The 18,605-nt window shown below is 37.5% G+C and overlaps 1 protein-coding gene across 1 annotated transcript in view; it reads right to left on the reverse strand.

Annotated features, from left to right (window-relative positions):
• The window catches only part of LOC149803562 (putative ATP-dependent RNA helicase DDX46), a 100,245-nt gene that overhangs the window by 47,283 nt on the left and 34,357 nt on the right, over positions 1-18,605 (reverse strand). The window contains exons 10-13 of the mRNA XM_089953293.1: positions 9,594-9,769; positions 4,069-4,269; positions 2,347-2,429; positions 1,180-1,344 (exon numbers count right to left, since the gene is read on the reverse strand). Coding sequence (XP_089809419.1) covers positions 1,180-1,344; positions 2,347-2,429; positions 4,069-4,269; positions 9,594-9,769 — 625 coding nt within the window. The remainder of the gene's footprint in view (positions 1-1,179; positions 1,345-2,346; positions 2,430-4,068; positions 4,270-9,593; positions 9,770-18,605) is intronic.

Raw genomic sequence — 18,605 nt, forward strand, 5'->3', positions numbered from 1 at the left:
GGCAGAAAGAATGAGAGCTGTGGAAGGAATATGCAACTCGGCTATGAGATGATTCTGATGCCACAGTGAAACAGATTTCTCTGAACTATGGCTTTACAAGTCGATGCTCTAAAATTAAGTAACGGAAAAGATGTTAATGTGATTGAGTAATATATTAAAAGGAGAAACTCCTCTAACTTCCTGTATAGGTGAGTACAAAAGTTCTTTATGTCATTATGAAAGATGTCTTCAAAAAAGCATGCTATCTTGCATAAGCAGAAGCAGTAACTGATGGAAGATTACTTTGATTGCCACCTATGTGGATAGACAAATTTTAGCTTTTATTGTTCACATTTACAATCTAGATGGCATGGATTTGTGGGCTGTGGTCATAATCCAAAGCTATTTTGATTGGGTAACATACATGAAGAAGAAACCATGCCTTCAGATTATTATTATCAGAACATTATTTCTTTGATTAATGGCAAGTTTGACACATTATTGGCTTTGTCATGCCAAGGAAATATAATCTAAGTGCCTTTCCCAAGGACATACTGCTGAAGCCATCTAGGAATGAATGTACCATGCAGTTTTGCAACCTGTTCACTTAAACATAGGTGATCTTTAAATAAAAATAAATAGATGGTCAAAATTTAATAACAATGATCCAGCCCTTGAAGCAACTAAACCAAATTTCAAACAGGATTCATCCTTAGGCTAATGGGAACACACATACCAAATGTCTCTGAAATCTCTACAGTGTAAGTTATGCTATCATTCAGGAAAGAAATGCATCAGCAACATCTATCAGCAATGAGCTTCAGTGGGACAGTCATTAGTGTGCCCGACTTGCGACCAATAGGTTTGAATCTCACCAATGGATCAGCTCAGGCAAGACACTTTACTCTCAGTGCCTTAACAAAACTTACTTGTGGTAATATGCTGTTAAACACCAAACCAAACCAAACTATTTGTAGCAGCACTGAGCTTGATCTTGGAACTGCACAACATAAAATCAATAATCATTTGTTCCTTGACTTAAAGGAAAATGTGCACTTAAATATGCTCTTTGGAAGTTAAGTTATCATCCAGAAACTAAAACAGATGCCCACCCACCTGCCTAGATGTTCAACAGTTGACTGTGATACCATGCAATTTTCATCTCTGGGAACAAATTTGATATTCTATATTTAAACTCACCACTTCCTGCACAACATCTTTGCAAACAACACTTCGACCTCCGACCTGGACTTCTATCGGTTTTGTCAATATCTTCCGTGCCAGAGCTTCCATCTGACGAGGAAAGGTGGCTGAGAACATGACTGTCTGGCGATCAGGCCGAATGTTGTCAACTACTTTCATCACCTGGAGAATTGATATCCCTTTTATGCCTATACATAATAAGTGTTATCAGTCATTTCTAATTTACATCAGGAGACAAAAGAATCTATTACTACCTTCTGTCCAATGGAATGTGAAATAAAGAACTTGAAAAATATACATAAGGAAAAATAGTCCGATCTAACTACATTTAAGTACAAGAATTCCTCTGAATGCCTGAAGTGACCATAACAGGTGACTATTATCCCTAATATCAATATTCCCATCAAATTTCATGATTTTACATAAAACAATATCTATAGAAATGACTAAAATGCAAACACTTACTGTAACTACTTAAGCATGAAAAGTAAGCTACTGTAATAAAATTATTCAACATATATTCATATGCAAAGCTTGACAAAAAATTGACTGATTATTATGACAAACTTAAAAGTTTGATTTTATCTAGCTTTCAGCAATATCAGAAAGTTAAAAAATTGTAATGAAGGTAGAATATGTTAAAAAATTTAGTTAGAAGAGTACAAATGTTCCTGACAAAGGTGAATTTGCCAAAATCTAAAGAAAAGCAGACTTATAAAGTTTAAATCAGAAACTGATTACTCTTCAGAGGAATAATTAACAAGTACAGTGAAAGTATGGATTTTTCATTTTTAAACATACTTAACATTTCAACTACGACAAGTAAGAGTTTTTTGAGTACATATCCATGTAGAACATGTCCCAAAATCTGATCAAGAAGAGCATACATTTAAAACTGAAAAAAGTTAATTCTGCTAGGATTTTTTTAAAAACAAGTGAAATTCTGATAATATTTTTTTACTTGTTGTTTTCACAATCATGTGCAATGGAAGGATGACAGACTGAAATAGAAAACAAGCAGACATAAGACAGATGATATCAAAATTTGGAGTCTAACAGACCTTTAAGTCAGTAGAGATAAAAAAAAAATCAACTTAGGCAATATGACAGGTGTAATTATACTTACTGCTAGCTTCACTAATACCTTCATGTTTTCTAACCTACCTGTGGTTCAAACCCCATATCAAACATCCTGTCAGCTTCATCCAGAACAATATATGTACAGCGACGTAGGTTAGTAACTCGGCCTGAAAAATATACAGGTAATGGTGCTTGATTTGCAATTTCCGAATTTTGTGAGACAGTGGCACTGTCCACTGCAATAATTGGGTAATAGGTGAAAAAAGTAGTAACCAATGAAATATTGTCATCTTATATTATTTTAAAAAGTTTTCTACTTTAGCTTGTTAGATGTAAAGATCTGAAACAAAACAAGTCCCAAAAAGTTTTTGGTTTGCGTATGGTTTTTACTGTTACAAATAAAACCATGATTTTTGTGACAAAAACACCCCAAGTAGTCACATAAATCTTCATCACACCTTCATCACCCTGATTACTGTGAAGACATCAAGGATAAGAAATAGTCCTGATGGACATTATTTTTGTTATACAATTAACCCATGCATTAAATTTTATTTCCACTGTTCCAGTAACACTAATGTTCAAAACAAACGTATATTCATTGCTCAGACTAGAAAAAAGGGCAATTTTTCATCCAGCAATTAAGCAATTGAGCATACATTGGTATTTCTCACATAAGAAGTCCATGCGGACATATTTTAAATGTGATGTACTATGGGCTAATCACTGTGCAAGTTGTTTCTAGAATACATAAATTCGCCCAAACTTATCATAAGAAAAATCTAGTACACTGCAAAGGTTCTAAATAAGACTCATTAGGCAGTGAATGAGACCAAACCTAATAAAAGGAGGTTTACAAATGGCGAATGATATCCCATAAATACAGTATAAACTCACTAATAAGCTGGGTCCAACTGCAAACAAAATGGATCCAGATCTACTGTTGCATAATGATTACTCCTAAGAAACTTCACAGGCCCAAGTCTGTTGGCATATTATGAAACAGCACATCTTGGTCTGTGCAGTTTGCAGCAGGATTTAACTTGCATGTGAATATATAAGGTAATTTGTTGGGTGTTCTACTATATTTTATGAAGTATACACTGAGTAACCACATTGTTCTTTTACAAGCAAGTGGAAACATCATTCCCAGTTTCCTTAAAATTGGTAAAAGTACAGTTATTCAACAGAAATGAAATACAGTGGTAAAATCTATTTTAAGTAACACTGACCTTTGACTTAAAGAAACTGACTCTCAAACTGATAAGGCTTTTTCTTATAGTAACAAGAATATAATACATGTACCAAGTTTCATTGATTTCAGCTGAAGAGAACTGAAGGTACTTACACAAGAAAGTAAAACACACTAATTTTGATAATTATAATATACAGTTAATTACACTTTCAACCTAATTGCAATATATGATGGGCACAAAAAAATGTTTTCACTGATTTCTAGAATAGTTTATAACTCTGACTACCATTACCTTGTAATCACTTTTTTGACTATTAAATATATCAACCGCCCAGACATGATTGTTATCCAAAAGCATTAAGCATGAGGCTATATGAATTATGACTTCTAACTCTATAAAGGTCACACCTTATGGGCATATACAGTAGTGTCCACAAAGGGTGGGTGGGTTTAAAATAAGATTCATTGAAAATTATTTTCTTGTTAAAAAAACAATTATGCTGGGGGTGGGGTGAGAGTGAGAGTGAAAAGTCATGTTTTTTTTGTAATACACCATAAAATAGCAGGTATCATATAAAGAGCTTACAGATAAATAAACATGTTTGTCATACCATTATTTGCAGCCAACATATCTATCATTCTACCCGGTGTGCAGACAATGATTTCACAGCCTCTTTTTAACTCGGCTATCTGTTCCGATATCCCAGTTCCTCCATAGACACAGACCGCTTGCAGACCCAATGGCTTTGTGAACTTCTTGCACTCACTTGTGATCTGCATGGCCAACTCACGTGTTGGAGTCATAATAACAGCTGTAAGAAAAGAAAACATTGACATCCCTGTGCTCTTTCCATGAACATTGACCAATGAAAGAAAAAATGGCAATAATGTACACATTCTGTGAATGTTGACCATTGAAAAAATATACTGATAATGCTATACCCATTCTGTGTATGCTGATCAACCAAAGAAACATTGACAACACCCTTTCTGTGAATGTTGACCAACCAAGAAAACAGTGACAACACACATTATGGAAATGCTGACCAAGACAACATTAACAACACTATACCTACTTTGTGAATGTTGACCAACCAAGTATGGCATCAAAGGTATATTCAACTAAGTTCAGCACAATGTGGATTATCCAGACCCATCAGAAGACAGAGATTTTGTCAAGGCAACTGGTTAATTATACAAAATACATTGTCTAAATTACCTTTTACTGCTGAGTTCCTGCTAGTCAATGGAATCAAAATTCAATGACATTTCCCTGACCACATGATTCATGTCCAACAAATACGTTCCATTGTTAAACCGCAGACTGGAGAATGGCCTCACAACTTGCTGAGCTGATACAACTGGTCAAAAAACAAATACCCTCACTCTGGCAAGACAGTGACACAAGGTAAAACAATGAGAAAGTGTTGGCTTTGATTTTCATGACTATATCTGGGATTCATAAGCTCTTTCAATAATCCAAATGTCCCACCTCAAGATGGTGCCTACCAAAAGATATGAAGCACACAAGGAAGAAGAAGACTATTACAACCATCCCTTTTCTCTTTTGATTTAAACTGACAGAACTGTAATTGGGCAGAGAAGCCAATCACCCCTCAGCATAAAATATGAACTGGAGCTACTGATTCTAGGTCTGAAACCCAGGTTGGCAAAGAAGAGACACACTGGTAAAGAATGAATTTTGTTCATTCTCACCAGTGCTAGGGAGAGAAGGAAGATTGTTTTAAGGGTAAGGTTCTCAAAGGAAGCTAAAAGGTTCATAAGTAGACTTGGATAACAATCAAAAGCACGTACAAGAGGTTTCCACCTTGGCATTAACAAGTAAGAGACTGGTCTCTGGATCTCAAAGGAGATGAGTGAGTTGGACTCTGTAGAATAGCCTATGGAGAACATTAGAGCATTAGAGAGGACTGCTCTATAGCCCTTTATGGTGGATACTGAGCAGGGTTTTTTTTCAACTGAAATAAAATTAAAATAAATGTCATTTCCATCTGTACCAAGTACAGAAACTCTCAGTTGGCATCTTAAAAAAATTAAGTTGATTGCCTTCTAGCCTAACAAGGCATTTGGCAACCTTGTTTCAAAACTGGTCCTGCTTGACAGAATGTTTGATATGACCCAGGAATAAACATGGGGAATCTGGGGAGTACTGTGCATGAAGTGCCATCTGTGCTGCAGATCCCTCCTCTGTGGTAATCTCTGGGAACCTGAACCATCAGGAGGAGTCATGCCTTGGAAGTTATTGACTCTACAAAGAATCTAAGGGATTATTTTAAAAGGTGCAAGGTGAAAGTGCACAGCTGGTCCCACCTCAGACTGAAGGTGTCTGCTACTGCATTCAGAGTCCCAAGATTGAGAGGCTCAGATGAACAGATGTCTTCTCATCAAGTCTCACTATGAGAGCAAGTATTTGTAAGATTCTGTCAGGAAGAACATGGACTGTTCTCTGACTGGTGAGAAAATTCATCTCCAAACAAATGCAGTTCTAAGAAGAGAATAGATTAAATTTGTCCTGTGTATGCCCAGACATTTAAAAACATCATCATCAGCAACATGCACAGCCTGCAGTCCACTGGGGAACTTTGTCAGTGGATAGCTGTTCACAATGTGTGACATGGTTTGTAGAGCACAACAGCCACAGGAAGAGTCAGTGGCTTGGCTGCATCGGACAAGATTGACTGCACAATGACCCTGTCCTGTCTGGAAATGGTTCAGTATGGTTCACAGATGTTGTGGAAGGTTGAAGCCAGGATGGCAGATAGATGGCTCAGCTAGGAGGGAGTGGTTTACAACAGCTGCTGAAGACCAATCATCGCTCAGTGCCAAATTAGCTCTCTGGCAATGGATCTAACCCGACGGATGTCTCGAAGCCAAGCGAACTGTTGGATGTGAGGTGATATTCATGCACAGTGAAAGTTTCTCACTGGCTCAAACCTTAGCCAGCAGTTTTGTGGTTGCTTCCTGGTGACAGAGATGTGGAGGAGAAATGTTGCTGAGTACCAGCAGCCATTGTAAAGGAGTAGAATGTAATGTTCCAGAAATTGTGCACATTGTTGTGTCGATGTCAACTTGCTTGGTATGGGACGATCGAGCCCAGATATGAGTGCAACACTCTGCTGTTGAAGCTGTTGAATAACAGCAGGCCAGTGCTGATGTCTTGAGTGTCTGAGAACTAGCACCCCAGGTTGAGCAAGCTAGTTTGTGGAGTAGGTTGTTTCGAGTGCTCAGTTTTCTTCAGGTAGTGGTAGAATGTCAGTGATCTGTCCAGAGTCCCTCCAAGGTATGTTGGTGTTATGTCGTGTTTTATATGCTGCCCACTGAGGAAGATGCAAAGCTTGCAGTTTGCATTTGCATTGTTAAGGCAAGGCAAATGATAAGGGAATGAATTCACAAAGTGCACAGGGATGTCCACTCATGGAATCACTCTCTTAATGAAACAGGAACCATAGAATTATTAATAATTTCATATTAAGAAATTCTGGTAGCAGATGAGTTTTAAAGTTCAAACAATACATATTCCACCCAAAATGTTGTAGGAGTAAAATATTTGATACATTCATTCAGAGTATTGATTTCATTCTTTCTTTCTTCATCTGTCCTATGCAAAGATACATGTGGCAGTAATACTTTGAATAGAAAATGAATGCAGAGATAGTAACATGAACAAATTTAGATGTTATTTTGTAGTAACAATTTATGGCATCTTAGCACAACTTTGGCTAAATGGTTCCAACTAAAGGTACATTTTCAAAAAATGTTGTTGTTGTGGGGTTTAACACCATTGTTCAGCATATGATAGGCTACACATGGCTGGCAGTATAACTGGCGGAGGAAGAACCTGGGAAAACCCCAGAAGAACCATGTAAATGTGAACTACAATGAGATGAAGTATAAAACATAATCCCCAAAATTCTGTAAAATGTATGTAGACTAAAAGGTAAAGGTACCATATGTATAAATTCCCTTCTTAAGTCTGGAGACAAATTGAGTGTCAACAATTACAGACCTGTACGTTTCACCTATTTGTGTGCCAAATTAGAGAATGACAGGTTTCAATCATTTTATGACTTTATCAAAACATTTCATTATCCCCTGTCAATCAGGCTTCTATCCTAATCATTCATGTGAAAATGTACTCACTGGAAGTTAACTGGAGTTTTATTCCTAAACCTACGTAAAACTTTTTCAGACTGTTAATAATAGTTGCACTGTATAAATTACTGTTCCACTACATAAATTATCAGCATATAATACTGCAAGATCTTCATTACAATGGCTATCATCCTGTATCAGTAGTAGATTGCAAGCTGTGAGTTGGATAGATACTGTCTCAAATTTAAAATAATTAAAAAAATGATATTAACTTAACTTTTACTTTGATGAGTGAAGATTTACAATATGCAATGAAACGGACACATGACAATAAATAATTAGTTTAAATTTACAGAAAATGAAATAAATGGTTATCTGCTCGGCACAATGAGAGATTTGTGCTGAACTTTTAAATGTGCCAAACATTTAGTTATCCTTATTGATTATACTTTAGCCTGGTCCAACCACTTTAAAATACACAAAAACAGCCAAGGTGATTTAAATATCAAAAATATTGAACATCAACATCATCTGTTACAGCCAATTTTGATGTAAGATAAGCACCATTTGAAGAATTTTGCTAAAAACCTGTTGACAATATGATCATTCATTCAGGAGAATTAATGAAAAAATATTCAATATGTTCATTGTAGCAGCTGTATTGGATGTCTGTGAGGCTTATTTCCATTTGGGACCGACTAGATTATCATAATTAGTCTTCTGGTCAAAATCCTATCTCAATATGACTTTTGACTAAGGAGGAGTAACAATGACAAGATTTTTGAGCTGGCTGCCACAATGACCATATTGGATGTCAGATTGGCAGCATTTTCATTTTATATACCATAAGGATTTTTCTAGAGAAAACTCCATGTCAAGATGACTTTCCATTTAGAGGGAGTAGCATCAATAAGATTTCCAAGAAGGCTGCTTTAGCAACCATATATAAGGTTAGATCAGGACAATATTGAATCAGGACCAATTAAATACCATGTGTGTCATCTGGTGAAAAAAACATGCTGTTATGACTTTACATTAGAAAGAGCTGCAATAACAAGATTTTAATGATGGCTGCTGTAGTGACCATAATGGATGTCAAATTGACATCATTATCTGTTAAGACAAACCTGACATGGTGATATGACTTTCTATTTAGCAGAAGTAGACATATTGGATGTCAGAAGCAGCCACACTGGGATGTCAGATTTTCATTCAGGACCAACTAGACTTCATAGGAAGTCTTTTGGTGGAAACCCCATGTCAATATTACCATCCATCTAGTTGGAGTAGCAAATACAAAGATTTGAAGAGGGCGAAACAGGAAGCCATAATGGAGGTTAGACTGGCATGATCTCCATTTCTGACCAACCAGTCATCATATGAAGACTTCTGGTGAAAACCCATGTTGATATATGTTCCATTCAGGAAGAGTAGCGAAACAAAAGGTTTTGAGATGCCACTGTGGCCTTATTAAATTCAGATTGATGAAAATAGCAATTTTTGATGTATGCATGATTCATGACACGTAATCAATATAGGGCCATACCGTAAGCTCATATGGTCTTACAGCCTAACATCACACATGTGGCTAACAAAGGCAGTTAGAAAAAGAAACTGGGTCAGCAAGATGTTTTCTCAAGAAAATTCTTGCAATACTACTGATTGTGTATGTTAAGAAAACAACTGTTTCAAGGTTCTATATTTTTTTAATCTTCATTGATGTCAGATGGTATATCAGCATCACTCTTCCAGTATTAGAAGACATTTATGTCATGATGCTTTCTATCTAAGTAACTGTGACTGTATCTGATGTTGGATCAGTATCAGTTGTAAAACTTGAGAGCCCTTCATGACAGGATGAACTCTTCTAAGTTTGAATGAAACTGGTCCAGTGGTTTTTGAGTTGAAAATAGCAAATGTTGATCAATGCATGATGGATGACACCGAGGATGCAAGGCAATCTCACAACCTCATCTAGTCATATAGCAGATGAGCTCAAAACTGTAATAAATGGTAACATTACCTATTGGTCCATCTTCCTCTTCGAGTTCTGGTTGATCCATAATATGCCTGAACATGGGCAACAGGAATGCCAGTGTCTTTCCACTGCCTGTCTTGGCAATGCCAATAAGGTCCCGGCCAGACATAATGGAAGGTATGGCCTGGGCTTGGATTGGAGTTGGCTTTTCAAAACCATGTCTGAAAAAGACAAAAATTTAGTTTTCAGGGCAAGCATGACCATTTCTTTTGATGTAATACTTATCTGCTATTTAGTAATTGCAGGTCTAGAATAGAAACCCATATAATACCTTAATCAACTTCTATCAAGCAGAATATCATCCTTCTTTGACTTTGCCTGAAACTGACAAATATATTAAGCAGAGGAGAAAAATAATAGCCTCTATGCAATACACAACAATTGACTGCTACTCCTTCAAACTGCATTTTAATAGCAGTAATACATAACCTGCTATTATTGCATTGCTGACTTTGCCAGCCTGATGGGAGGCAGAGGGACTAAGATAAGCTGTCAAGTAAACTTACCATGTCCACAGTAGCATGTTCTAATGCCAGCTCAAGTAAGGCATGGTAATATTTTCAGTTGATATAACTGCACCCAAAGCTTAAACACCTACACTCTGGAGAACTGTAGGTTGAAAGTAAAATGAAAATTTGTTGAGTCTGATCACCAGAAGGCAGTGTTCCAGATATCATAAAAAGAAGAATGATTCAAAAGGGCCAAAGAATCCGCAATAGCCCTGATATCTTGAGCTTTGATTTGCATGCCACAGAAATCGCTATCAGTGAGATATTGATACACTCTGTTAACAGTTTCAACAATTCACCTCAAGATGGTGATTAATGAAATATCAGAATTTATCCAAAGGTCTACATCAGCAATAATGAGTGAGACTGGTCTCTGGAGCTCAAAATGCCCAATTAATTCTAAAAGCTGTGAGTTCAACACTAAATTTGAGACCACAGATAAAGTAGGAGTGCTAGGTGGTTTTATGTCCTTAAATATGGATACTGTGAAATCATTTTCTTTTAAGAGAAAAAAAAGAAAATCTAATTATTAGATCAGTATTCATAAATGTTGGTGTGTGTGTGATTTGGATTTTTAATGTAGTGTTAACAATTTTTCAGTCATTTCACTACAATGTCTGCAGTGTGGCAGTTTATAGTGATGTCTAGCACTGGGGCATCATGCTGCAGACATGTAGCATGATGTCACACCCATTCACATTATCCTGACACCAGGCCAACCAGTTCTAACACTAACCCCTTAATGCTGAATGCCAAGCAAGGCAACTGTTAGTACCATTTTTATAAGTTTTTGGTATTACTAGGCCAGGGATCGAACCCAAGACCTCCCGCATCTGAGACAGATGCTCTAACCACTAGGCCACCAGAGCGGTACATAAAAAGTTGTCAGGTGACTGTCTTCTAGACTTATGAATGCAAAATTTATTCAAAAACTGGTCTTGCTGGATAATTGTTTCATATCAGCCATATGTGAAGGTTGAGATTTTGTAGAGTGGGATAAACAATGGACACTATGCTGTGACAATATATCCTTCCTCAGCAGTAATTCCTTGATTCATTAACACATTAACCCCTAGCGATGACTTAACGGGGCAGGAGATAGTAGCCTACTGCCAAGCTCTGTAGCGTCATGGCAATGCATGATATACTAAAGTGGGCGGTATTATAGAAAGATAGACAGATGTAGCTCTACAATGATAACAAATAATCTAGAACATCTAGTTGCACTACAAAATACAGATAAAAAAACTCATTTTTTTGACCCGACTTGTTTCTACTGAAAATTTGCCTGTGGTCGGAATACAATTTTTTGGTCAGGATTTTAGACTTTTTGGTCTCAGATCTAAGGCAAACTGGTATGAACTGCAAACACACAGATGAACCTTTGCAAAAAGTAGGATAAGATGGGCATTTGGAATAAAGAGTGATCTCGATACAAAAATAATGGCTCCGTTTAGCAACAAAAAAAATATAAATGAATAAAAAAAGAACTCCAACTTTTACCCTTCTGCTCATGTGCAAGTCAAATAGCCAATGAAAAATGATGTTTCTAACACAACTAGGCAGTATGTTATTGAAAGATCACTGGGGATTTGTTGTTTTTGGATCTATTCAGAAATAGCTTTCAAAATGTGTTTCCTACTTATTTTCAGGCAAAAATGACAAAAACCTCAAGGGGTTAATGTGTTAAACCATACTGGGGACCTATAAGGGTGAACCCTGACTGATAAGTCATGACTCTGTCAAGAACACAAGGGATTATTCTGAAGGGTTAGAAGGCATACATCCAATCAATTCCACCTGAAGGTGTGCAATCTAGTCTGACACTAGAGAGATATAAAGAGAGAGTGTGTTGTTCTGTTTCATAGGACCTTCCCCATAGATGATTTAGTGCATCTGCTACTGACTGGTGTCTACTAAAAGATTCCTCTTGCATGGAATGTGGCCGTGTCTGGGAGTGATCTCCACTGAAGCTGTGCAATAGAGGAGATTCCAAACTTTCAGGTGGAGAGAGATGCTACAACTGATGTTTTGTTAGTAGCAACCATGACACAGTGATGTCTTATGCTATATATGTACCCTTGAAGTGTTAGAAAAACTGCATGCTTTTCAAGATTATCTATTTGAAAAAATGGTTCTTCCCCAAACCTTGGGACTCTAAGGACTACCAAGGTGTCAGTGAAAAGGAAGGAGTGAAATTCTGGAGTGTGAATTGGAAATCTGATGATGAAACTTGAATCTTTAGGTAATCTCAGTGGACAGAGAGATCTCTAATTCATTTTAAGCAAGAACTGGAGGGGGCCACATAAGATGCCTTCCACACATTACGGGTTTCCAGGAAGGAGAGGCAGAGAGGAGCAGACAATAATGTCTTATCTTTGTGCAATCTAATAGAGCAAATATTTGTGGAACATTGGACCTTTCAGGATGGAATCATTTCTTCACCTGTTCAGCCATGCCTGGTGCTGTGATAACATCAAAGTCTTCAATGTCTCCAAGGCATAGAGCATGTGAGGGAGCTCAAGAGTACCACAGACATTCAGTGCACATATCATTGTCTTGAGACTTATCATGGAGACAGGTCCATGCCAAAATCCCCATCTAGGAAGCACCTGAGTCAAAAGTGAGAGACTTAGGAGCCATATGGGCAAGTGAAGGTAGCTGGAGGTTGAAAACAGGGGTCAAAGCATAGATGAGAGGACAAACCACCTCTTCTGATGTCTTGCCCACTAATAGGAGGTATCAAATAGCAATAATGAAGCTGGACTAAATCAAAGAAGATGTAGGCATGCATTATCTGTTGATCGCAAAAGCATAAGGCAAAATCATTTCTTGTAGCATGGTCAGAGAAGGTGAAATGGCTGACCTACCAGCTGGTTGTGGGAGTCCCCCAAGCTCCATAGAAGTTGCATTAGAAAACTCAAAAGGAAGGGGTATTTACCATATCCTTTCCTTCAGTCCTGTGCAAAAAGCATTAAGTCAATTCACCATAGGGGCTGATTGGAAATATTGATAGAAAGGATTGTTACTGAGCTGATCCCTTTCCTTAGACCAGTGGTCAAAACTCAGTATGTGTTCTGAATACCAATGTCCAATGCCCAACATAATTCAATCACTGTCTGGTAATGGAAACTCAGTGAAACCTAGTACCAAATACCCTATGCTTGAGACTGACCTTCTATGACTGTCACTTAACATATTTCCTCATTAACACTTTTCCTGGTGCCAAGTGCGCAGTGAATCCATGTCCAGTGACCTGGTGCCATGTGTCAGAGTGATTCAGTGCTCAGTTACAGATCTTCACTGTCACCTGATACATAAACTGATACTCCAGTGTCTGCTGACCAGTCACCTGGCAATGGCAGACTGTTGGAGAACTCAATTCCAACCAATGCAATATACATTTACTTCAAGGTCTACCAGAGTGAGACTTTTTTGTTGTTGTTGTTGTTGTTGTTGTTGTTGTTGTTGTGGGGTTTAACGCCATTTTTTAGCACACGATAGGCTATGCATGGCGGCCAGTATTAATGGTGGAGGAAGAACCCGGGAAAACCCTGGGAAGAACCACCGATCCACAAGAAACTACTGGCAAGCTTTCTCACATACCCACATTGGCTGAATCCTAGACTTGAACCCATGCAGACAGAGGTGAGATGGCAGTGATCCATAACGGAGAGCGCTTTAGACCACTCGGCCACTCAGGGCCCCCTAGAGTGAGACAACAACCAAGATGTAGCAATATAATAAATAGCAGCTAATGATTTAATGCTATTAAACGAACATTTGTTTACCTTTGTGAAAATCTTATACAAAACCCAATATGTTTTCCCAGTTAATTCATTCTAATAAGAAATTTATTTGTTCTGAAAAAAATGAGACATCAGGATAACAGGAAAAAAACAGAGCAGGGCTTGTTTTCTTGTCATTTGGCACTGGCCCTCACAAAATGTTTACCTGACAATATTTTACAACTTGGGTACAACAAATTATACCTTTACTACACCCAACTGCTTAAAATATTACCTTTCTGTGTCTTTGAATTTAATGTATCCTTTCTCTAAAATTTAAATGTTCAAATGAACAGTCTCAATATGTGCAGCTAATTTCTAAATGTTTTGTTACCTGTGTTGTCAAATAATTCAATCTAATTGAAACGATCTTGCTTTCAATTTTTAAAAGTGAAAACTTGAAAGACAAGAGTCCCAACTGGGTCTGAGAACCATAGCTGCCAACCTTTCAGGCTCACAATTAGTGAAAATAGGGATAAAAAGTCATGAATTTGGACATGAATTAGTGAAAAATACCCTGACAATAACTCCATCCACTCTTACCATCAATACTACACTATATCAAGATCGCAATATAAAACTAAAACACTACATATATGCAGAAATATTTATTTATCAAGACATGATACTGTGGCAGACTTGAACTTCCTCAACTGCTTGATCGTACATTTGTTTTCTACACAGTTCAGACTTCTTGTCTGATGGTTGATCTTGTTGACTAAAATTGCTGACAAATTTTCTGCAGCTAAGGAGGCCCTAAAGTCTGTTTTATTTTTCCTCACTAGAGAAAATAATCTTTCACTGTCACTATTGCCATGAGGAATGCACATGAGCTGCAGCACTTTTGGATATTCCATAGGAAAATTTGGAAGCGATTTGCGAGTCCGGGAACATTTGTCGGAACAATGTTTAGCATGGTCTCCAGCTGATAAAGGCAGATTGTGTTTGACAAGAAAATTCACGAATAATGCTTCAGCATTGGTAGCTTGCAGGTCTTCCACCAATGGCTTGAAATATTCCAGAGCTGAAATCTGCGAATTCTTAATTTTCCCAACTTCTACGTGTTTTTTTCAACCGATGTGCTTCCTCGCATTGGCATTGAGTGCAAAAAGCATGATGAATATGAATGTTTATTGGCAGAATGCATGGCCAATTTTTGATATATTCCAAATTAAACTTCACATTTTGAGCAATACTTTTCTTTTTCCTTGGTGGTGAAGACATTTTCAAGACCTTACATGCGATGCTGAACGGTAACTCAAATCAGTGTTGGTGATGCATGTGCACAGCAAACTTCCGGTTAGGCCCCAGTTTCTCTCAAAAGCGTTTGTAAAACTACTCTTATGCATATAGATTAAAATAGGCTAAAATGCTTGCTACCGGGCCAACTGTACTAATCAGCTGTAGATCTACTAATATCGCAACCAGCAGTACCGGACCGTTTTGGCAACTGCGAATATCACAACTAGCGCTTAATGGGAAATTAGTTATTTTATTAAAGATTTAAAATAATTGAGAATTGGGGAATTTGTGAATTTTTGGGTTGTGGCGTGAATCCGTGAATCGCTGAAAAAGTCGTGAAATTCATGCCAAATTCGTGAGGGTTGGCAGCCAAGGAGAACCCTCAACTGAAACACTGCCCAACCAACCAAATCTAAGTGAGAAAGTCAAGTATTCTAGATCTGTCAGATGATTTTGTCCAATATGGTCAAATTCTGTTGACTGGTTCTGAGGCTAAGGTGTTTACTTTTCTTTATATAAAAGAAATTGTATTGATAATTGGCATTTTTATAATAAGAGCTGTTGGAGAACACCATAGCTCCACTATTCGAAATGACTTCTTAGCAAAATCTGATAACATAAGATATAATATTAGCATAACGTTTCTTTGACCAAATTACATATCATTTGCAGAATATAAGCTATTTTTTAAGCGTCTACAGATGGTGTATTGTTGATTTTTTTTTATAAAAGTAAAGCACAAGTTCTTTAACAGCACACTATCATCTAATAAATAAATATATATATATCTATATCTATATATATATATATATATATATATGGACTTATCCACAGACAGATGCGATGACATGACTAAGAGTATATCCAAACAAGGTGCATAAATGAAATATCTTAATTTCACTTCTTCATGAACTACTTATCATATGTACTCACTTACAGGTCGAGTCAAACAGCAAACAACAAAGATCCTGATCTACCGTAGCATAAAGTGTCTGTGATGAGGGACTATGTTGTTTGTTCTACTGCTTAAAACTAACAAACTATACAGATTTAAAAGTTACCATGTAGAAATCATGTTTCTTTATTCATTTACAATAACATGACCTTTGACCTAATAACCACCAAATTAGTTGGCTTTTGTTTTATCTCAAGTAAGCCATCCATACAGTTTGGTCCAGTGGTCTGTGCTGCAGAATTAATGTTATTGTGAAAAAGCTATTTTCTTCTTTGGATCAAAGTGACTTTAACATTGCCTTTTTGTTGTTGTTGTTGGATTTAACGCCATTTTTCAGCACACGATAGGCTATGCATGGCAGCCAGTATTAATGGTGGAGGAAGAACCCGGGAAAACCCCGGGAAGAACCACCGACCCACGAGAAGCTACTGGCAAGCTTTCTCACATACCCATATTGGCCGAATCTTAGACTCGAACCCACGCAGACAGAGGTGAGATGGCAGTGATCTGTGACGGAGAGAGCTTTAGACCACTCAGCCACTCAGGGCCCCCATTGCCTTTTTGACACTGTTAGTTACAAGTATCTCATTACCACAATTGCAAGCCATCTAAAAAGTCTGGTCTAGATCTGTGTTACACAGCCATTCACAAAGTTTGAAAACACTACAAGGTGAAGAACTTGAGCTACTGTGTGGAAACATAATGGGAACAGATTGGTAGAATATCATCAATACATCAGATTGAGAGGTGTTCAAGGTGGCCGCTATCGATTAACCGGCTTGAAGCAGCTGTTCCATTTTTTTTGTGCCGTTTTCATGATATATGTGCTTGTTGCCGGTCTTTGTCTATGTTATTGTGTTCATCATGTATTGGCTGTTCAGTTCGTATGTGTTTCTTCATCTCCTTGTTTTGGAAACGAGAACAATTAGACATTTTCTCAGCTGCTACAACTTCCTTTGTTGTTAAACAAACCACCATCACGTGATACTCGCCAGTTAACACGTTTATGCTATGATGAACCTCATTAATTGCTTTAAATGACCACTCCTTGGCTCTCCATACTACATTGTGCTTTAGACTAAACGAACTGGGACTACATTAATCATTACTTATATGCACACAGAAGCTCAACAATTTAAAAATTTGACCATTAATTTAGATAACCTAATTCAAATCCCTATTAAAATCGTCAACCTTTGTGTCAACTATCCAAGAAATACATCTGCGTATTGCATTTTTCAATGCCCACCAGAAAAGTGCACATAAATAGTTAATTTTATCAACAACCAGAATATCAGTGTCTTTTTCCTGACAGAAACATGCTAAAAACATCAGACGATGAGCCCAAGTGCGCGGATCTAACACCCACTGGTTACTCCATCAAGTTGTTCCCCTGCCACTCTTGCAGAGGTGGAATTGCAGTCATCACAAAGAACTCCATTATCAAACATCTTAATCACACCACAACATTCAATTTCGACCACACATCGTTTGAACTAGTCCAAACCACACTCACACTGGAGCAAAGGTCAGTCCATTTTTTCTGCCTCTACCCCCTCCTCCTGGTAGAAAAAACAAGCTGACTGAATCTCTCTTTTTGGAGCAGTTTCCAAATCTCCTGGAGTATGGAAATTCGATAGGTGGCAAACTGATTATTCTTGGAGATTTCAATTTTCACTTTGACTGTCCTGGAAACCCAAACACATCAAAACTCCTAGATTCCATTAATGTTTTCAACCTCAAACAGTCAATTAATCAACCCACCCATGAACATGGTCACATTTTAGACTGGATTCTTCAAAGACCTGATAATAACATTCTCCGGTCCTCCCTGGTATCACATGAACTTGCATCAGATCACCTCTGCTTTATATGCCATCTTGGCATATCAGACACTAACCCTCCACCTTTATCAGCTACTAATATAAACCTCAGTATGATAAATAGAACCCAACTAATGCATGACATCCAAGCAAACCTAAGAACTTGCTTACCTCCTACAGCAGAACAACTCGATAACTGCCTGCATTCATTGCTCGACAAACATGCCCCAGCTACCAAGTGCAGAGTATCAATTCAAGAGTGTTCTCCATGGTATAGCTGTGATAGGAACCAGCTTTGCACTGCTAAAAGAGACCGCCGTAAAGCTGAGAGGCTTTGGATTCCCACCAGACTCACTATTCATAAGCAAATCTATGAAGCTGCTAAGAAGAATGTTACAAATATAGTCCATGCAGCACTCACTATTCATAAGCAAATCTATGAAGCTGCTAAGAAGAATGTTACAAATATAGTCCATGCAGCAAAATCAGCCCACTACACTACTAAGATCATGGAAAGTTCCAGCTGCAAAGAGCTCTTAGAGATTACTAACAAGCTAATGTGAAGGAACAAATGTACACCACTTCCAACTACCTTCTCTCCAGTTGACCTTCCGGACATGTTTGCAAATTTCTTCTGTGACAAAGTACAAACTATAAGAGATAAGCTTGACACCACAAAT

This window comes from Sinohyriopsis cumingii, chromosome 3 (genome assembly GCF_028554795.1).
Source record: "Sinohyriopsis cumingii isolate HCF-2022 chromosome 3, ASM2855479v2, whole genome shotgun sequence".
Taxonomy (NCBI): Eukaryota; Metazoa; Mollusca; class Bivalvia; order Unionida; family Unionidae; genus Sinohyriopsis; species Sinohyriopsis cumingii.